Below are 22,615 nucleotides of genomic sequence, written 5' to 3'. Positions count from 1 at the left end.
TATAACATTTGCTTTAAGGGAAAGTTTTAGTTTTTGGTATTGTTTTTACCTGTGCTAGCATTTAAATGGTAGATCATTCCTGAAGACAATAAAGCTATGTCAATTCATGCACAGTCCAAAATGTCACTTTCCCATAAGTGATTAATTACAACATACAACCCTCAGTGACCGGGATCAGTGATCTGTAACAGTTATAACATACCCAATGTGATTCTCCAAGTCACTATTGTTAATTTTTTGCGGGTGAGTTTTTTTTTTAAACCTAAGCATTGATGTTGTGACTTCCCATTAATTCTACGGTTTTGTTATTATGATTGTGCTTTATACTACATTCTATTTATTATTGAAGTCTGTTATTACTTACTACAGGCAATGTACTAAATTAAAAACCTGTATTTTTTTCTGCTTTTCATTTTATAGCTTAGTTGGAAAACAGACAAAGCTTGAAAATGCCACCTGCAACAACAGCACCACAGTGTACACCCCCAGATGGAGAATGGGGCTGGGTGGTTGTCTTTGGGGCCTTTATCTCCATTGGATTTTCCTATGCATTCCCAAAAGCCATCACAGTGTTCTTCAAGGAGATTCAGGAAATCTTCCACACATCATACAGTGAAATAGCTTGGATATCATCAATTATGTTGGCTGTCATGTATGCAGGAGGTAAGGAACTTGAGAAACTTATAAACATTACAGCTTTTTCAGGTTTCGTATGGTCTTAAATTGTAAAACCTGGAACCGAAGAAATATTGATTTAATCATTTAAGGTCAGAAATGAAGGGAGAAAATCTGTACAAAATCTGACATAAATTGCAGAATAAACTAAGGATAAAAGTGCTTACAAAGATTGAAAAACTTCTAATTTTGTCACTTTATATAAGAAAAGAAAATAGAAACACAGAAGGTCTAATGAATAAAAATAATGATTTGATTAATTTATTTACTTATGTCAGCTCCAGGACTCATGGCTGGTCAGGTTAGGACTAAGTAATGCCTATCCAGTTTTCCAGTGGTGAGAATTCTGCCAGAAAGAAATAATAGCGTTTCAAACGTAATGGAGGTGGGTCTAGAATTTGGGGGTCTCATTTCCTGCCTTAGGCTACTGATCTAAAACATAAGATACCTCCTTTTCCTACTCCATCTAAAACCTGCTAGCCATGGGTTTTTACCCAGCTACAATTTTACCCAACCGTACATGGGTATCTGGGCAAGTACAAGACACCACATATCTGGCTAGCCAGAGTGAGGCCCTACTGAGCATATTCAGTGGGTATGTGGGTGCCTCATTCAAATTAAAGGTGGATAGAAACCATCTATATAGAGTTGTTACACATTTTCAAGCACTAACTTTGTAGCTGGTTAGCTCTTTTTATAGTGGGATAGTCCTTTTTATAGTGTGATAATTACTTTGTATGTGTGGCTGGTCTAAATTTCTTGCATGATTAACTAGTTAATTGCTTGATAGTTACTTTCCATGTGTGGTAAGTCTTACTTTGCCCATGTGGCCAGTCAAAATTTATTGTGAGATTAATCAGTTAATTGCATAATGTATGTAATGTGTAGTAGGGGGCAGTATGTGCAGAACTGAATGATAAATAATGCATAAATGCCAAAAACAACAGTTAACATGGCTGCATGACTGCCATTTAGGCATATAAAGTAAAATAAAATTCTTCCCTAAGACCCCTGAGGGGCTGAATCCATTGAGTGTTTTTGAAGCATGGGTAACACACACCCTCAGGATCAAGCCCATCAGAAAGTACATTTTTTGTCACTTCCTTTTAGACTAGGTCTGCTGCTTATCCTTTATATAACTCACTGGGCTGGACACTCAGCAAGGATATGGGAAACCTGGATTCAGTGAACTGCCGAGAGATTAGAGGACTCAAACTTTGTCTCCCAAGAGAGGGATCTAACCACCAGGCTGAGACAAGTAGGGAGTTGTATGTACTGTAGCCCTTTTACCAAAGCTATGCCAACATGCACCAAAGAATACAAGATTTGCATGGTAAGAGAGAACAAATATCATTGTGGTCTAGTAATTATGGCATTCATTAAACAGTTGCCTCCATCTGTAGCTCCATGGATCTTACAGTCTTGTTTCCACTCTGGCACAGTGTCACCATCCTTTAGTGGTTAGGACACTGCTGGGAGGTGTGGGGTGTGGTTTGTCCTCCCTCAGGTTGAGGAAGCATTAAAACTGGTCTCAAATTCTCTGGGCCATTGTATAAAAGGTGAACAACAATATGTCCTCTTCTGTTTTAAAAAGAAATAGGGAGTCCTGCTTAGTTCTTTAAAAGAGTTGGAGACATCTAGCCTTACAAAAAGATTATGGGCTCTGGATCCTAGTAGCCCTCTGTTAGGTTCCATAGAGGGGTGAAATATAAGAAACAATACAGACTGAAACATTTCCTCTTGACTAGCTCTCAGCTGGGTCCTACTCATCTTTATTTATTTATTTGTTTATTTTTAGAGGTGGCTATTTTGAGGTGCCCGGTGTTTGCATTGTATAGACGCCTAACTGCATTCTGAATTCTACTCCAGGGGCAAGTTAGTCAATCAGCACTTAGCTTGTTTGTACCTAAGTCCAATATTGAACCCAGCCTTTTCCCCTGGCCACTGAGTATTTGCATTTGCATTTTTATTAGTCCCTCTGTGGAGCTGTTTCACTTGTATGAAATATTTAAAAAGCCATTGAAAGAGAGAGTGAGAATTTCTGTCTAGCCTGGTGATTAGAACATTCACCTGAGCAATGAGACACCTGCATTCTAGGTCCTACACTACTGAATGTTTAATTATTTATACAAATTTGAACAGTGTCAACAGGAGAGACTGGGAGCAACCAATTGGAAAATAAGCTGTTGTCAGACGGTGGGGACTTCACTTGAGAAATGAGCTATGCAGATCCAAATCCTCACAGAATTGAGGATATTTCACATTCTGAGTGCTTTAACCACTGGGCAGTGAATAAAAGAATGGCACCACCAAAATTCAGGAAATCCAATTTCCAGTTGCTTTCTTTTTAGTTAAAACTATTTGGTATAGTTGATCTAAATTCACAGATAGTCTTGGGATGACAGCATTTTTCAAAATGTTTAATATTCATTGAACTATAACCCAGCTTTTCTCTTGGCTTCCACTCACTCTAATGAGAATTGAGCTTAGGTCCTCTTGGGAATTCTAATATCATATATTACTTGGTTAAGCCTAAATTTAGAAAGTTATTAAGATAGTGACATAGCTGTGGGATTAGGTGTACATCTATTCCCTGTTTGACTTTCCTTTCAGCCATTAGACCTTTTGTTCTTATGTGTCTCAGGTGGAATCTTATGATTATTCCACTCTTATACTGAAAAACAGTACTGCATTATCATAGGAGAGCAAGTCCTTGATACCCTGCAGGTACCTGTCTTTCCTTGCTTTGGGGATAAAATTACTAGTGCACAAATAAAATTCCCAGACAACCATATTTTTGGCTTTCCTTAGCCGAATAAGTACTGTTAGGGTTAGAAGAAGTCAAAATCAAAGCACCACTTAGGAGGCCCCTAATTAGGCACTATGATGTCTGACTTTTAGGCTCCTGGCTAACCGAATAGAATCAAAAATCTCAGGGTAAGCATCTCACCCGCTATATATTTAGTATAACATCAGAAGTAGGCAGCTGAGATGAGTGACCCAGAAGACACATATTGTCAGCAAACAGGTGCCTAAACTCTGGAGAGGTTTTAGTATTTCTGTCAGGGCTTCAATGAAAACAACTCTTTCTATTTGGATTCCTCTCCTGTATGTGCTCCTGTTCCTTACCAAGAACAGAGTAAACTTCACTCATTATAAAAATGCAATCAGGAGGAAGGGTAATCTGCTTTTTATATACTAGTCTAGTAGTGGAAACAGTTACTTTGAAAGTGGGACACATGGGTTCAGAGTATTCCTTAGGTTAAGAGGAACCCTGAGCTCAGCTGGGGAAGCCACTGAACAGCATTCAGCAGTAGGAAGACAAGTGAGAGCTGACACAACCACACTTATCCCCCAGCTGCTTCACCAACGGCCACTGCTGCAGCCCTACCTAACTGTCCACTAGCCCCTGGTACATGTCCCAGGCTGGAGTCAGAGCTGGAGCAGAGCTTGAGCAGATGCCACCATGTCCTCCATTCCAGAGCTGGAGCTTGCTCTTGTTCCTGTTCAGATCTTCCACCACCACAGAATCTTCTTTGTGCCCTGGTCCAAATCCAGCCCGCAAGAAGCCCTGAGGCCCATATCTAGCCCAAGCCACAAAGTAAGTTTGACACCCCAAGACACACAATTAAGGATTATTGAAGATATTTCCTTCGGTCACAAGTGCCATCTGTATAAAAATATGATATAGAAACATCAGGTTTTATAAACTTCACATGACCTCTTTCATTTTGACCAGTAAGTTTCTATCCTTATACTAGTCTCAAAACATGTTTTATTCTTACCAGTGTCAGTGGATACTTTTGTTACCTATATCAATGTCCAATAAGATTTTGACTCTTGCTATGCTATTGCCATAAAAATAGGTGTGGTTCAGACTCAGGCAGATTTCTGATGTCAGCATCAATCAGTTCAAAAGGACAGAGAGGTTAAAAGGAGATGCAGTAATCCTGGAAAAAAATTTCCATAGTACAGCAACAGTGTAAGATTGGGGTACCAGGCCTACCTTTTTTTATCACTGTACCTCAGAGCCCTCTGCCATGTTGAAGGGCAGTGGTAGGGCAGGAAATGAAGTGGCAATATTGGTTTGTACTGCTGAACACTCAGCTGGGGAGGCTCTTGTACTGGCACCCTGACTGTGAAGAATCTGGGAGGTGTAAAGGTGTTTCAAAGCTAATTTTGCTTTCCCCCTGCATGAGCTGTACCTTCTGTGTAGGGCCTCCTAGGAGCACAGAGTCTGTTTTAAATTGCCCCTTTGATCACAGCAATAATGTTTAAGGAGAGTTTCTCCTGAAACATTAATTAAGTTTTTAATCTCTGATCAACATTTAATTTACACCATCAATTTCATAATCCCAAAATGTATCCCTTTATTATTATTAGCTACTTATAGCTATTCAGCAGTGTGAGTGCTCAATTATGATATGAACAAATACAAATAATTTAATGATAATGCTTATTTTAGTTAGTCTTTTTTTGGCTAAAAGAGTAACACTGTCCTAATTTTATCCGTACATCAAAATGAGAGGTTACAGAATAATTGTAATGTACACTGACCTTTACATCACTAAATATTGTTAGCAAAGAAAACTCTGCACAAGTATTGTGATATCTTTTCATGGAAATACAGTTTTAAAATGATAGCAATAGGCAACCTTACCTACTATAAATATGCTTTGAACCCACACCTGCTGTATAACCACTTTCTAAAAATAGGTAATTTATTAGGAGTTTATGAAATAATGATTAGAAAACATTTTAGAAGGAAATCATTTTATCATTCTACTACCTGAACATATAGCTATGTTTAATTTCTTAGCAGTTGATATATTGTGATGTGAAATAAGATGACAACTATAAGATACAAGGTACATTGCTTACTATGAAGTGCAGTAGGTACATCTAAAATGTTACTGGTTCGGTGTGTTCATCATTCTGCTAATTAAGGTAACCTGAAAAGCATCTAAGATCTGTCATACTCATTACAATTTAGCATTCAACCTATTAATCATTGCATTGGGGTCATTGAATAAGCTGGAATCTATGGAGAGGCTCCTTGCTTTACAGGCTGCAGCCTCTTGCAGTAATTAGCTGGCATCTGTGTCTCAGTAACAAGGTATTAACTTACTTTCAATGTCTGAAAAAAAAGAACTAATAAAAGGAGCTAAAAGAATGTTAATTATGTTTATCACTTACTTCATACTTAGAATAAATGGCATTAAATTATAGCAGGCCATCTGGCAATCCATATGGTCTCCTGGAGTCCTGGTTAATTCCAGCAAATAGGTCAAGCACCATGTTCACCCCATTAGGAAAGCACTAAGTAGAGGTGGCAAGTCTGATAAATCAAATCAATATGAAATCCTTCCCCCCACTCCTCTTCAATCTGGTAGAATACTCATACTTTTAAAAGGGATTTCATATTATATTCCTTTTTATTTTTTGTATTTGCTTGTTAAAAATTATTAAGTTGCTAATTCTGCTGTCATAGTATATAAGTGTTGGGTAGTCAATGGCAGTGAGAGCTCTGTATATTGTTCAGCCCATGCTCTCTGTTCTTACTTAGAAGAATCATCCTCTCTGGAGAAGAGCAGTATTTCAGTATCCATGGAAACTCATTCTTCTGCCTCTCCTGAGTAGAAACTGTCAATTGTATTAAATTAAGGGTGATGGTTTTGTGATGGACTCCCACTCAAGGGACTGCTACTGAGACCACCAACTTTATTTTACTCCAGGCCAAGACATAGGCTGTTCTTGGGCTTATACATTAGTGGTTACAGTGTTTTTTGTATACACATGCACACATATGCACACATAGGCAATTGTATATGCGTGTGCATGTGTGTGTATCTATATGTCATAACCTCACTTTAGTTCTGTACGACTCCTCAGAATGTTTCCTCCTTAAACGTAGTCCACTTCCTAATAAAATCAATGGAATGATTCCTACTGACTGCAGCAGAAGTTTGATATCGCTGCTAGTCTGAGAGCTGTTTGATATACAGCTTAGTCCCATGTGACAGTGCAGTTAGTGAGACACGTCTTATTTTCTGTGTTTCCCTGGGAAAAAAACATTTGTTTTGCCTGAAAGACTCCACCCTTTGTCCTACTATTTTTCCAGAGTAATTTCAGTGGTTACATAATAATGACCCTGTAGGTTTGATGCTGGATTCAGGGACAACAAAACAACACTGTAGTTTGTAGTTGTGCTGTAGTTAAATCCTAAAATGTGCTAAGTGCCCTCAATTCTTATCACCTCAGTGTTTACTTCAGTACAAGTTCAAGGATTAGCATCTTCCAAGACAGAACCTGGGAGTTGCTACCCTTTACCCAGAGAATTAGACATTTCAGTGCTTAAATTAACTGAATTTTTTTTTTTTTTGGTTTGTCATTTTACAAGCACTTTGAGATCCTCTCAGTGAGAGGTGGTCAATAAAGTAATACTCATTAATGATTGTAGATCTGATATGCTTTTCAAATGTAAAAAAGATTATACTAGTTCTTTGTTTCTGTCTCTTTCTATGTATTTTTACATAGCACCACCTCCTTTTAAAGGTCTGATGTCACAATTCAAAAGTAACCTATAGACAAGTTCTCAGAGTGCCTTTGTCAAATATTAATTAGAAAAATAACATTTTGTATGGTATGTTCAAAATATTTGTGATTTTGTCTCTGTGGGTGTTTCAGTGATATTGCTGTGAAGATGAAATGGCATGCACTATGGAAATGACAGTTGCGAAATCCATGTAACACAAACAACAGATGGCTCCTTTTTTTTTTTGCTTGCTTTTTTTTTTAACTTTTGCACAAGAACTAGGCTTCTGCAATTTTTTTGTTGAACCTGAAAATATCCCCCCATCCTCCCGGATTTTAAAAAGACTGGCATATAAAATGTAGTGGACATGAATAAGGTGATTGAGAAACTTTTCTGAATTGACCTATGTCCCATGTTGTCAGGGACAAACCTTTATTCTCCTCCATCAGAATATGCAGAACATTGAATTTTAATAACCTCATTTAAAGCGTCCTTGAAAACAGAACTTATCAACTTTCCAAATGCCTCATGGGCATGAGGGAATACTTCACATTTAGTTTAAAATATATGTAAAACATCTTTGTCAAGTTAATTTGAGACTTGCAGATTAAGGAAAAGAAGTCATAATGAGGTGATACAGGAAAAGAGCATTCTGAGTCTTGCTAACAAACTGAGATAAGTACAAGAAAAGAAATTTCAGGAATAACAAAAACATGAATTTACAGTAGCTTAAATTTAAAGAGTTGCATAGTAAAGAAACCTTAGAAAACCAGCAGAGGGTATTACTTCTTCCTAATGCATTTCAAGATATTAAAGGCTAAATTCTATTTCACCTTTATGCATCTTTCTGGCTCATAAGCAGCCACCTTACTGCAATTTTTGGTGCGCATGTACAGTTTAGATTCCACATAACAATTCTTGCCTGATGTTTAAGTAAGTGGACACATTCATAGCTCTGGTTACAGCTTTCCAACTGTTTATTCCTACAGTTTAGTGGAAAGGGCTCATGTCCACAGAAGGAAGCCCAGGCTTTAGACCTTTGTCACCCAAAGGTGTCTGAACCTAAATGTTGTGTGGCCCAGAAGAGGGCTCTGACCACTAGACAACCTGGTTAAGTAAATGCCTTTTGAAGCTGACTGAGCAGTCAGAAGAGGAAGAAATATGGCCCCAGGAGGAGAAAAAACCAGAGGGAGGGTGACTTAGTGAGATGAATGTTGCCTAGAAAGACAGGGAGCCCTGAGTTTTGACTCTTGTCCATGCCCCCCAGTGAGGCAGAAACTATTCCATTGCTGTCTATCCATTTTAGCCCATAATATTAAATATAGAGTATAATGTGCCAACTTGAAGAGCAGGGTTGGAAGGCATTCTGTGCCATGGCTTAGTGGTTACCAAGCAGTAAATAGAGGTTAAAGTGCCCTCTGGACAGGGGTGAACTGTTGGAATTGAGTTCGCTCCTTGGGACAGTTCCTTAACTACTAGTCTATATATTGGCATTGACTTACACATGAGGAAAAAATGTTTTTTTTCCCCTGAAATAGAACCTGAAAATGTAGGTCCAACATATACAGGATCAACTTATAATCAGAATAATATGGTAGATGATGCATAATTCGTTCTTATTCAAACAAACCCCTATAATGGAAATCCAAACCCATACACAATAAAGAACAATATGGTGCTTATTACACAATGTGTTTTCAGGTCAAATATTACAGCCTCATCCAAACGAGTGTGGCCATGCGGTATGTGGCCCTGCAAACACATCTGTGGTGTCACATTCCACACATTCAGCTGTTTTCTGCTCTGCAAGCAGCATGGGTTGTTTTTTTCTGACCCCTGGATATGCAGGAGTAAAAAAATACCATGCAAAAAAAAAGCGGAGCAGCATATGCACTAACAGTGCACACCACTCAAAACCAGAACCTGGCCAGCTGGAGCTACAGTCCAGCTGCTGGCCAGACTTTGGGTGGCAGGATCGCCACTGCTGCAGCCCCAGGAGGCTCCTAGGACCCTAGGCGAGATTGCTAGTGCCAGCCCAGTGCTGGCACCAGTCTCCCCTACCCTAGCTGGGGTAACTTGCCATGCATCAGAAAGTGTGTGGCACAGGCATACCCGGGGAACAACTAGCAGTGGCACAAACTGTAGGGGTGTGGGGGGGACAACTAACGGTGGGGAACCAAGTGTCCACGCTCATGTATGGTATCAACATGGACATGGTATGAATTATTGAAAGCATTTAAAGCCCATATATACGACATGGATTATTTTAATTGTTATCAAAAAAAGCTACTATGTCCCTTAAACAAGTTTACTTGCCTTAATGTTTTTTGTTTTGTTTTCTTAGTTGAGTCAGAGCATGGTGCTAGCCAGATCACCACCTTCTCTTGCTGAGGTTAAAAAAAATAGTGCTGCCCCAATGGGCCACAGTGGATTATAAACTGGACACATTTACCTTTACCTATGTTAGCTGAGCATGTGGTAGCAAAACAAGAAATACCAGCAGCCTTTTTTTATTGAAAACTTAAGTTCTTTTTCTCCATTCCACTTTTCAGTAATTCAGTCAGTGAAAAATAATAAAACATATAAATCACCATAGAGTACAGTTAGGGATTTGTTAAAGATAAACATCAAGGGACAAACTGTCCTCTTTGATACGTGAGTTCAGCTTATAAAGGTTTGATGTAAGACTGCTTATTTTGTCTATATTAATAATATTGGCTCAGTTCCATGAAGTTTGCCATATCAGTGGATCATGCAATGATTATATTTTTGATACATGTGTCATGGACACAAGAGACTGAAAAACAATGGTGTAGCACTACTGGGAATCATGAGATACTTACGCAGATATTGAAAAAATATTGTGGGGAAGGAAAAGACTATCTAGTCATGCTGTGTATGCCATTGTATTAGTATTTCCACAGTAAATGAAATAATAAACGTAACACTTCACAAAGAACCTATTGTAAAATTTAACAGTCCATTGTTTTGGACATGTAAGAAATATTTATGTGTTTATTTTTGAAGAGTATATTCCAGGAGAACAGAGTTGAACTAAGATCCAGTTGTAAGGTATTTCAAAGCTAGAGTCAAATGGCTACTATTTTTTAGAAGGCTTCTACTGTAGTTCTCAAAGTTTTATGACTATGCAGTTGCTATGGGAGTGAAGAGAGCATGAGCTTATTAGTGAGAGAGAGGTACTAAAAGAACTTCAAACTCAAACAGTCAGACAGTGTTGAAGATGCTTTTGAGGCAACTATAACAATTAATGTAATTAATTAACTGTTTTATATGCCCTGTGCAGAGATTACATGCAATATATGATACAATTTTTTTCTCAGTCCAATCAAATCCTTCTCTTGTGTCATTCATGCTTTGCCAGTGCTAAGCTTCTCTGGACCAAATGGTCAGTTAGAGCTACTTCTTCAGAAAAAAACAAAACAACTTGCTTCTTTTGTTTTCTCCCCAAATTTAAAACAAATAATAGGAAACTTGACCAATCTGTTTTTCTTTCTCTATAAATTTTGGAGGGCTATTCCTGGTCAAAAGCACTGAAGCATTTGTATTACTGATTTGCATTACATTAATTCAGATTATGAAATATGCTAGCTTTGACAAGAAAATCTAAGAATGTGATTAAACTAGTAGACTATGCAAAAAAAAATGTTGGTATCTTCACTTAATTCAAACACTCCTTATAACACTTTCCTCTTGATAACTTGTGTGTATATTGTGCTTTTTTCCCATTTCTCTGCATAAAACATTGAAGTATTTATTATTCAGTGCATTTAAAGTTTTTATAAAGTTTGCATTTTAACTGTTCTTGTCAAGTGTCTGCTGTTGTTATTATTTGTGTGACTGTGACAGCTAGAGACCTCACATGAGATCAGGGCTCAGTTGTGCTAGGTGTTGTTCACTAAGGCTATGTACAGACATTCAGAAAGCCTGAGGTAGAATCAATCTAAGTTAGAGGGTTTTCTGTAAGCAGCATAGTTTAGTTCCATAGTGAACAAAACACATATTTGCCCTTTGGAGAAAGGGGGACAGGGCACAAATCTTAGACTGGATTCCACCATTTTTAAACTAGTCTGTGCCAAACTTCTGTTATGGGTATAAACCATTTTTGTTTGTTCAAAATTTCTGTTCTGTTACAGGTATAGACCTATTTCCAATTACTTATACTGGTAAAAGTGTACCTGGCCTATAAGACAGTTCCTTCTCTAGAGACCTTGCAATCTAAGTCCATAAAACAGATAAGAAGTAGTAGAAAGAAAATATTATGCTCATTTTACTGCTTAAGAACTGGGAGATATAGGGCACAGCTACACATGCATTAATGTATCATAATTACAGGTACTAACTACAGTACCTGTAATAACAAAGGGTACTAAATGCATGGGAATCAGCACTACTGCACAGTAGCACTGGAGCTCATATTTTAAGTGATGCTAATGCACAGTAAACTAATTCTACTGTGCATTAGTATGGCTTTCACTGTGATGCACTAATATGCAGTAGAATTAGTATACTGCGCTTTTAGTTTCTCATCTAGACACACCCAGAGAGACTGAGGGACAGACCCCCTTCAGTGGAAATTTAGGAGCCTCTATAAGAATAAAGGACCTAAATACCTTTGTGAATTTGGGCCTAAATAGTTTGTCCAAAAGGCCACAGGATGTCTTTGCCAAAATCAGAAAGCCCAAATCTCTTAAATCCCAAGGCCTACAGTATAAATGTTTTCTACACTAGTTTGTAAGTCAGGAGCATGAAGAATGACATAAGAGTTGCCAGCATAAAGCTCTGTTGTTGCTCCAATCATGCAAAACTGGTTTTTTAATGGTATAAACAAAATGAGGTGTGCTACCATAAGCACTGTTTTATCAGTGCCAGCTGAATCTATGCCAGCAGTATTTTACCGGTGTTGCATATAGTTATATTGGCAAACTTTTCTGGTGGTTACCCTGTCTTTTGTCCCTTATCTCAGTGGTTCCAAACCTTTTTTATACTGTGGACCAGCACAAGAGCAGGATACTGTGCATGTAGCTGACTGCCTCCCTCCCAGGGCTGCCCCACTACCCAGCTTTAATCCTGCATTTGAGTGCCACCAGGTGGGGTCCAAGTGGGATCTTGTGCCACAACCCGGCAACCAACCCTTTGCAGCCCGGTACCAGGTCACAGCCCGGTGGTTGGGAACCTCTGCCTTATCTAATGCACAGTCCTCTGCTCACTGTAAACTTCTGTAAATCTTTTTTTTTTTTAAATAGAAAGAGCTTCTTGGTACAGTGAGTCCATCCCATGCTGCTGCTACCGGTCACAATTTATGCCATGAAGTTTCTCCATCATTCCCACAGCTTTATCACTTATGATTACCTGTGATGCTAGTTTTCATGCCATCACAAATTCTTGGAATTCCATAAAGTTATCCATTGACTTAAAAATCCTGGCAAATTGTTTATGAAGAAGTTATTCACAGAGCAGCAGTTCTTTACAAATATAATTTATTTTAATATAATTTCCATAGAGCATGTCACCTACTAAAAATAGCACAAGTGGACATAGCGGTTGATTCATTCAGATTAATTGCCAGGTTTACACTATATAGTACTTGATTTATTGGCTGAAGCTTGAAATCTATGGACCTGTCATCACATCTGCTTACTGTGTGATTTGAAGACATTTCTGTTTATATGCAGCAAATTTCCCAAATATTTCCTTAATAAACTCAGTATCAGTTGGCAGGGCCAGTTCTTTGATGGTCAGAAACACTTACATTTTGTAGTTCTATTAGTTGTTTTCTTTGTCTTTCCAGAAATGGAAAGGAACTGAATGAGATTTATTTTTCTTCCCTTACAAGATTTTTAATTACTGTGGAAATACTTATATAGCTTGGACTTTATCTTCTTCCCCTTGTTTCTTTTATGAGGGGCAGAATGTGCCCAGTCTTTAACGTTAGGGAAGGCACTGTACCATTGCACTACCCACATAAGATGAAAACTCTATTGTAGTCTCTGTACTCCTGGAAATACAGGGATTATTTCCTGTTGTTTCTTTTCAAGGCCCCTTTGTAACAGCCTCAGGACAGTATTGGCACAGTTACGGCACATGATGAAGTGATCAAGCCAGAATTTTCCTTAAGACAGAATTCCTTCCTGAGCAACACAAATAACTGTTCTGCTCTGTAGTGTTCCTGCTGCTGAGCTATTCATAAATGGCACAATTAATCCTTGCCATCACTTTTTTCTGATGCAAGTACCTAAGGTTAAGCACCTACATCCATAGTTACACATCTGATTAAAATGGTGATACTTTCCAAAAGCTTTACATTCATTCATAAGTTGCTGGTTACTTGGAAGGGTGCTAGAGAATCCTTCTGCAAAAACTAGTCAAGTCCAAAAGTGATGGAAATACTGCAACTGCTATCTTGAAACTTTTGATTGAGTAACATAAAATTTTGAGGGCATTAGTGAGCAAGAATGATGCCACTTATGAGGAGAATAAGGTTCTACTGAGAAAAATGAGAGAGGTAAAAAGAGAAAATCAAACAAGGGAGCAGCTATTTGCACTCATGCTGATGAATTACACTTTTTGCCAGAAATGTTATGCTGATATTAAAGGAAGGCAATATAGCTGTCTGGGACAGAACCCAGTATATGGACCTCACACTGAGCTTACTATATCCCTAATTCCAGAAACAGATACGCATGTGCTTAATAGGAAATACATAAGTAATTCTATTTACTTAAAATTATGATGGGTTACTCACATGATTAAAGTCAGCCATGTGCCTTTTTTTTTTCAGAATTAAGGCCTTGCATCCATTTTACACCAGTATAACTTTGTTGACTTCAGTGAGTAGAGAGTTAGCTGTTAGTCTGAAGTGTAGAAGAAGGCAGGGTAGGGTATCACCTTAAAGATCAACTGGTTCAGAGAAGCCTCAGCTTTTATAAGCAATAGGCTAGCATCTAGTAAAATAGGTTGTTGTCCCCAAAACTTATGCCTCTCTGAACCCATTAGTCCCTAAGGTGCTACCCTGTTCTAACTTCTTCACTGAGTTCAGTGAAAGATAAAGAATGCTGGGCCCCTTCCTCTATTAAGGATTGGGCATGCAAATAAGTTACCACAAGGTAAATGAGAAATGGCATTTATGTTCCATCAGCTCCTCCATGGTAAATGCCTACCTGTACATTCTTACGATATTGTACATGAAAGTAGTGTGACGTTAACTTACTTGTCTTTCATTGAGAGGGAAGCAACTTCAAGTTAGCTTTCTTTAAAGGCAATATAAGTGTGTGCGTACAAGTGGTTACAACAATGTAGGTGATGTATTGTTTATTTAATCCCACTATTAAATTACAAGGCAATACATTACAATTTATATTAAATTGCTATAAATATTTATATGCATACATATATTGTATGTGGGTATGCACACACACATATATATATATGTACACTGTGTGTGCATATACATGTGTGTTTGTGAATATATATCTATATATATGCATGTGTGTATATATGTGAATGTTTGTGTGTATGTGTTTGTGTTTGTGTATATATACACATACATAAAATCTTCTCTCCAAAATAAAATATAAATACATTTTTAAAAAAGTATTGATAACTAACATTTATTCTATTTCAGCAAAGATGGAATAAACCTTTTATTTAGATAACAGTTTGCTCAAGCTCTCTGATATAGGACTAAATCACTGCTAAACTTACCTCTGCATTTAATTTTGCTTTCACTGATTCAGGGCTTATGTCTTGAAAATTAATTATTTTTAAGTCCAGAAAGTACTCGAAAAGTTTAAATATTCACATTATCTAATAGACTCGCTGGACTTATTTTTTGCTTAGCATTACTGGGTGTGTCTACATATACATATGACTCAGGAGTAAATGCTGACTGATGGGTAAATGCTCCCAGGCAGGTGTCTACACATGCAGGGACTTGGGTGAAGATTTGCTGCTCATGGCAGCAATGTGCTGCCACCTCCACTGACCCTACACTGCCCCCCCTGCAGCATCCAGGGATAGCTCTAGGTTTCCCCTGGGTGCTAGTCCAGGGGCTCGCAGGGAGCACAGGGCCAGGAGACAGCCATCTCCTGGCAGGGGTTGGGACATTGCTCCCTGCCCCTGGGGGCTTGGCTGCTCCTAAGGCAGGCTCCACCACTGGAGTCCAGATGGGGACAATGCCCCCTGCCTTGGCAGCAGGTAGCTCCTGGTCCTGGCTCCCTGATAGAAGGAAGAGGACTTGGAAAGAACTGCAGGGGAGGGGCAGGTCCCAGCCCTCTGCCTCTGTCTGCCAGTGGGGCAGCTAGCAGTGAGCTAGCTGGGAATGCTGCCAAAGAATTCCCACCCACTTGGGGGCTTGCTGCTAGCTGATTGGTGCAGAGGGCTGGGACCTGCCCTTCCCCTGCAGCTCCTTTCAAGCTCCATGTCGCAGTTGCCCAATTGGGGCATGGGGCTGAGAACTGCCCCTGACCAGGACAGTTCCCAGCTCCTGCTGCATGATTGCGGGGAGGGGGCTGGAGAGCCTGTTCCCTGCCAAGCACCGTTATTGCGGAGTTGGGTGGCTAACAGTCTGGAGAGCCCGTTTCATGCCTAGCTCCACACCTGTTCCCCGCCCAGCTCCACAATCAAACAACTAGCCAGGGAACAGGCTCTCCAGCTGGGAGCTTCCAGCCCCAGCTCTGCAAGCAGGGAGTGGGGACTGGGAGATCCTTCTCTCCCAGCTCTGTGTTTGCAGGGCCAGTGCCAGGAGATCCTTATCTCCCAGCCCAAGCTCCATGGTCACAGGGATCAAGCTGGGAGGTAAAGATCTCCCAGTGCTGGCTCCATGACTGCGGAGCTGGCACTGGGAGAGAATGATCTCCCAGTCCCTGCTCCCCAATCATGATCTTGGAGCGGCGGGGGCTGGGAGCTCCCTGCTGCCAGGGTAGGGGGATATAGTCCCCACCTGGTCTCTGGTGGCAGAGTCCACCCCAGCAGCAGACAGCTCCAGGGCCAGGGAGAAATCTCACGCCACCTGCTGCCTGGCTGACCAGGAGCACATTTGCTCTCAGTCAGGCATTTTCGTGAATGCTCCTGTGCAGTCACTAATCACAAATAAATTTGCTACTTGCATTTGCAGGTAGCAAGTTTTACTCACAATAAGAGCAGTAAAGTGTCTCGTGTAGACCCACTAATCATAAAACCATTAATTATTAGTAGTAGTCGTAGTATATTTACTTAGAATAAATATAGCAGTGGCATAATTCTTTTCTTAAAGTCTAGGAAAATGCAGGACATTTCTTTTAGAAAGGGACAATATATTGAAGGAGTTTTGTTAAATATGGACATCTCCTCCTTGATTTTATTGGAAGCTTACTTCTCAATATTATAGTTAAGTACAGAAATGGTTACCTGATTAACTCTTTCTTGCCTAGAATACATTTTATTCTTACATTGAAATCAGAGCTATTTAGCAAAATGCCTTGTGTATTTAGAATTAGAATCTGAGCATATTCTGCATGTTAGCTCTATGCTCTCTCTTCTCTTACGTCGGTGTAAGTTTAAACAAACTTTACAGTTGAACACTGGTGCAATTTACAGTAGAATCAGGCTCATTGATTACTCTTGAATTTTTCTGGTCAAGTACTGAGGTGATACAGAAAGCTGGTGTGACAAAAATGGTTGGTAATAACCTGGAACTACAAGGGTTTCAAATATTAGAGTAGGTTGGAAGTGGGGATTCTCCACCCCCATATAAATTAACATAATCGAAAAACTAAAAACTAGTTCTGGCATATAGACTGGACCCCCTGGAAAACTCTCCACCATAATACAGTACAAGTATTCTCTTTAACTGAGGTGTTTGGAACTGTATCATGGGAATCATGTAACACTGGCTACACGTGTTGTAGTCCAGCCAAGCAGTACTTCAGGTCATCATGCTCCTGAATGCCAGCTCGTTTAAGACAATGTGCCAAGATGTTGCAATGATGTGAAATGAAATTAGTTAGATTTGGAGACTTCTGAAATGTTTTGCTTAAAATTAAAATGTCAGAAATGTTTGGAGTTTTCTGAATTCAAATTGTTTAGTTCTATTTTATGGAATATTTTGAAATTTCAACATTTTTACAAATTTGGAATGAAAAGAAATTTTGAAATGCCAGAATTATGCATGGGATCCTAATTACAGTTTTTACCTAGCTCTAAAAAAAATATACAGTTGAAAATTGTGAGGCTATTTATTGACTGAATAAGTTGTGTAACCTAAAATAAAACATATTGTTTTATCTTTAGGGTTTTTATGTTAAATGTATTTAAGAGTATAGAAATTGATTCCAAATTAATGCTATAAAATGGAAAATACAGATAAATTATTTTGCATAATGAAGCAATATATTCAATAATTCAAATGGTTTAAATGGTGCTTTTTACGGGAAGCTGGAGATAAAAACTTTTCACTGAATTCAGCAACTTGGTCAATCAACACAACATTTTTCTAAAAAATCTACAAATGTTGCCCCATCTACATAAGTACCTTAGATCAAGAGATGATGCTATAGTAGATACCAGTGATTTCTCTTTTCTTGAGTGCATTGGCTATGCATGGGACAGAGGGAATAAGGCTTCAATTGTATGTAGGGTAAAAAGTGGCAGCTCAGCTTTTTTTCTCTCATTACTGTAATAAATTTAGACCTTAATCCTTGATTGTATGTGTTCCAAGCAAGACTGGAGAGGCTGCTGAAATATAACCCTCACCCAATCATGAGCACTGCAAGCACTCAAGCTTGTAAATTTGCAGAGTAGGTGGCTCCTCATTCATGCGCCCCAGGATCATGCTCAGATTCTCTCAATTCAGAACTTGAGTCCGACAGTCTGAGCCTGGTGCTGGGGTGCAGTTTGGGCTCTGCAGACTGGTTTGCTTTTCAGATCTATGCATATGCGGAGTGGCCACAAGTGAAGGGAGTTTATTTCTCAGTGCCATGTCTGGTCTCTTGTAGGATGCCATGTAGACGTATCTTATTTTTTCTATGTTCCGCTGAGGGGATTTTTAACGCAACCTTAATTAAATACACTCCATTTGCAAGGTCTAAAATTCTGAAATCTGGGCTTCTTTTTTTTTTCTCTGAGACAGAGTGAATGTCACACCATTTGTGCCTGCTGGTTAACAACAGCAAAATACTTTACACTTAACAACCAGCATCTAAATATGCTGCAGATTCTCCACAGGCCACATTGAGAGGTGTAAACCATTGGCATTCTGATTTCGGATTTTTTAACACGTGCTTTTTATGAATATAAATAATAATTATCCAAGTGCAGGTCAGAATAAAGAATTTCTACAACTAGGAATAAACAAAATGTGTGTGGGATTAAAGAAAAAAAAAAAATTTGTAATAAATAAATAAGGAATACTTTATCACTACTGATTACTATGTAAGTGGCATACTGTTTAAGTATGGCTCGCTCAGGTTACTGACCAGGCATTCTTCATTGTAGCATGTTCTATCTTGCTTGGGAAACAGTTCTCCCTTCACAAAGAAAATCATTTCATTACTAGTAAACCTAAATAGTATTCTTATCACAAGCACACTTGTTAAATCCTTGAAAAAGGTAGTATATTTTCACGGATCATTTTAATATGTTCTGGCTGAGAAATATCAACATAACTCTTCAGATGAAAGGTGGTTCCAATAATGCCTGATGTCTAGGCAGCATTTGTAATATAAACCATGAGAAGCCTGTGGTTTAATGGCCACTAATTTATGTTGAATTTATGATGCATGGGAACCATTAGAAGTAAGCCGCTTTGCATTAGATCATGAAGAATAAGGTTTCTGCCAGTGATGGGTTGTTTTATTTCTTGATGTCACATAAAAAATATGCCTGTTTCAAAAGCTGAACAAATTCTGCCATGAACTTCAGTAAGATGGTGCTAGATCACTGTTTTTTCTCCAGCATGACCAGATTTTATCTTGTTTTTTCTTAATATTCAGAAGATCTTGAATATTGGGCCAGGTCTTCCATTGCATACAGTGGGCTAGAATATGCCACAAATTGTCATTGCCTTTCTGGTCCAGGCAAAACTCAGATACTAAAACATCCTTGCCCATCTCTCTGACTATATTTTCCTTTCCCACTGTATCCATTTTAGGCTATTTGAACTCACTTTTTTAACAGCTCTTATGTGCAATATTTGGACTTCTTATGGAAATATATTAATGAATGGAAACAGATTTTCTGCACAGACAAAAAAAGTCACAGTGGCTTCAGCTGATTCTGCAGCATATGAACAATGAGTAAAATTGGCCAATTCAGAGGAAAAAAATGCCATGTGACCCAAGAAAACAAGCTCACAGCTCGAACACACCCATGAAAAGCTGCTCTGCTTTTTTTCCCTCTTTGGCAGAAATCAAGAGAGTGTGCATGTCTTTAAAAATACTCATAATGGCTTGCACAATTTCAAAGGGCAATACTATGTTTTAATGCAAACCTGATGCATGAACTTATTTCTGATGAGGACCTTGGAACAGCCTGAAAGTGCTTGCTCACTAAAGCACAAATGCCAAGCACATGTTTGGCTCTGCATGACTAGTCATTTATAAACAGATATGAAGTTCAGGGAACTGCTTGTCCTGAGCATTCAAAAATCATGAGAGATGTCTCCCTCCCTTCATAATGAAATTGGCTTTAAAATTATTAAATTAAAAAGTTTTAACAAATGTGGATTGTTTTTGAATCTTAGATTTTGAAATAATAGGGATACACTCACCATGTTTCCTCTGTAACCATGATGACTAGAAATTATTATTTTTATTTTAGCTGATGGTCTTGCACAATCACTTAACTAAAAGATAGGTGGCTTTAAGCAGGGCTAGGCAATGTTTTTTGGCCAGAGTGCCAAAAAAAACACAGTGTCTACCTTAGAAGGTGCCAGAGTGACAACATGCCAGAGCCTGGACCAGAGGTTTGCAACTGCTTAGAGCCCGGGCTGGTGGTGGTGTGCCAAGCAAAATGGCCTTGCGTGCCATGCTTGGCACACATGCCAGGGGTTGCTGACCCCTGCTTTAAGGTATTGAGATGTGCCATGTACTTCATTGTGGGACAGATTTTCTTATAATGGGTAAACTGCCCTTGCCCACCTCCCAGCTCTTCAGCCGGAGAGAGCTGGATGCTGGAGTCAGCACCAGTGCTATTCCAAACAGACTTGCCCAGTGGCTTGGAGCAGCAGGGGCACATGTTGAGCAACACAAAGACCTGGCCAGCAGCCAGAGTGTTGCTTGGACAGTCCAGCTTCTGTGTGTGCCGGTGCACATGTGCACATGCTGCATATGCGTTGTACCACTTCTTGCGCTCTTTTTTGTTTTTGTTTTTTTGCTACTGGGAAATCCCGGGAGCACATTTGGGTCCCACACTGCAATTTTGCAGCAAAGAGGTTTGCGGTGCCACAAACCACATGTACCTGCACATCTGAATGCACCCATGATATATAATGAGTAAACTTGGGTGGATCATATATACATGATGTTTAGGATAAATTCCAGTAGGGAAAAATATAGAAGGAAATCATGGCACGCAAGGTATGGAAACCATTCCCACATACATGTCCACATTTTGTTTACAGAATAAATGTGTTATGTTTTGTATCTGTCCTCACTAACTGTCCTCTTACAGGATGGGATGGTATTATCAGACCTCTTAATAGTGTGCATTATGCTTAAACACTCTATAATAAGTTTGACAGGAGAGAGAAACAGATGAATAGAGGAGAGAAGAGAAAAGAACAGGAAGATAAGATAAAAACAGTGTGTGGATGTGTGTGAGGGAGGGGTGAGAGTGTAGACTTTCTTAAATGTTTGATTTCTTAGAAGCTCAGGTTTTAGTAAAGGCGCCATGCTAGAGTTCAGGCTAGCAACGCAAAATTATCCAAATTTTTTGCAAAACGATTTGAAGGAGGAAGGTAAGATTATTTCGTAGAAAGAAAGAAACTGTTCTTAGTTACCTTTTTTCAAACATTTTAAGCTGGAAAACACCAGCTTAAAATATTATTGATACCACAGAGATCTCAGGAGAGAATGAGTCATATAGGGTCCTTAACAGTTACCTTGCTTCATGTCTTGTTTGATCCAAAAGGAACAATAATTAGTGTAACTTTTAAGTAACATTCCATTATTAAAGGGACTCCATCAGTATGCCCTGGTCACATTTTTAAGCTGTCTGAAAAAACAAAGATCCTCAGTCATCTGATATCAGATTTTTTTGTTGTTTTTCTGCTTTTGTCAGTTTGCCCATTTTAAGTATTCACTAAGAAAAATGAAAGCACTCATGCTGGCATGATTACATTAATATAACATTCTGCATTTGCACATATACAATCTTGGGTGCTGAAAAGAAGCACATATAATCTCTTCTGTGGTATTGTAAAATATGTTTCTAATCAACAGAGTGTAAATTCAAAGACAATGGACTAGATCTTCAGCTAATGGAAATTGGTCCAGCTTTGAGTTCAATAGATTTTGCTGATTTATATCTGATGAGGATCTAGGCTGGTATTTTGACCTTGCTAACATTGATTTTATTCTTTTGCAAAAACACACAGATGGAAACAAAAATGTAGGCATCAGTTCTCTTTTCTAGTAGTTCAATTATGCCTTCCTCAGGTAGGTAAAATATAAAATAATCTATTTGAGAACATCTTTTAATCCAATATGAATCAGTTACATTTTTATTAGAGGATTTGAAATGGGAAACAGGAAAATATCAGTTGCTAGTTTGAACAATTGGCAGCATCAACAGCTTCTGAAAAGCTAACACTGTAGTTGCCAAGTGTGCTGTTTAGATTTAAGAAGTGTATCACCGTATGTACAAGTTTATACACCTCTCCAGTACTAATGAGGCAAACCTGTGATTCAATTCTAACAGTTACAGTACTCGGGCATCCATCTCTAAATACTGAACATGTCTATGTTAGCCAATTAATCCCATACCCAAGTTTTGTTTTAAAATGGCTTCTTTTTGCATGTTTTCATGTTATATAAAGGCTCTCATTTTCAATGTATGGACAGCAGTCTACAAGTACTTTAGACCTTTACCCATTGTTCAGGTTTGGTAACCATTTTTTCTGGCACTCACATGTGAATTCAGCATAGTAACTTAGAGCATATCTACACCATGGTGGCCTCATATTGTGGTTAGGACTTTCCTGAGGGCACTGTACACATCCATTCCACCTTATACATTTAAAACCTGAAAATGCACAAGTGAGGCTTCTCTGATGCATCCCTCTATGACCACTCTTAAAAATGTCAGTCTCTAGCATACTTGAAAGCAGCCACCATCACCCAAATCATAAAATGAGCATTAGAGCAGTTTTCTGGGAGATAGAGAATGTTTCATAGTTTCTAGGGTTGGAAG

The 22,615-nt window shown here is 38.8% G+C and overlaps 1 protein-coding gene across 2 annotated transcripts in view; it reads left to right on the top strand.

Moving 5' to 3' along the window:
- Positions 1-22,615, top strand: part of SLC16A7 (solute carrier family 16 member 7) — a 155,003-nt gene that overhangs the window by 91,787 nt on the left and 40,601 nt on the right. The window contains exon 2 of one of the 2 annotated variants that reach the window (XM_019543323.1): positions 421-663. In XM_019543323.1, the coding sequence (XP_019398868.1) occupies positions 450-663 (214 nt within the window). In that variant the 5' untranslated portion in view covers positions 421-449. Of the gene's footprint in view, positions 1-420; positions 664-22,615 lie in introns of those variants that run through there. The other variant, XM_019543324.1, reaches the window with a different exon arrangement.

This window comes from Crocodylus porosus, unplaced genomic scaffold, assembly GCF_001723895.1.
Source record: "Crocodylus porosus isolate Cpor-Errol unplaced genomic scaffold, CroPor_comp1, whole genome shotgun sequence".
Lineage (NCBI taxonomy): Eukaryota > Metazoa > Chordata > Crocodylia > Crocodylidae > Crocodylus > Crocodylus porosus.
Note: the sequence above shows the minus strand (reverse complement) of the source record. Positions and strands in the feature narration are given on the sequence as shown.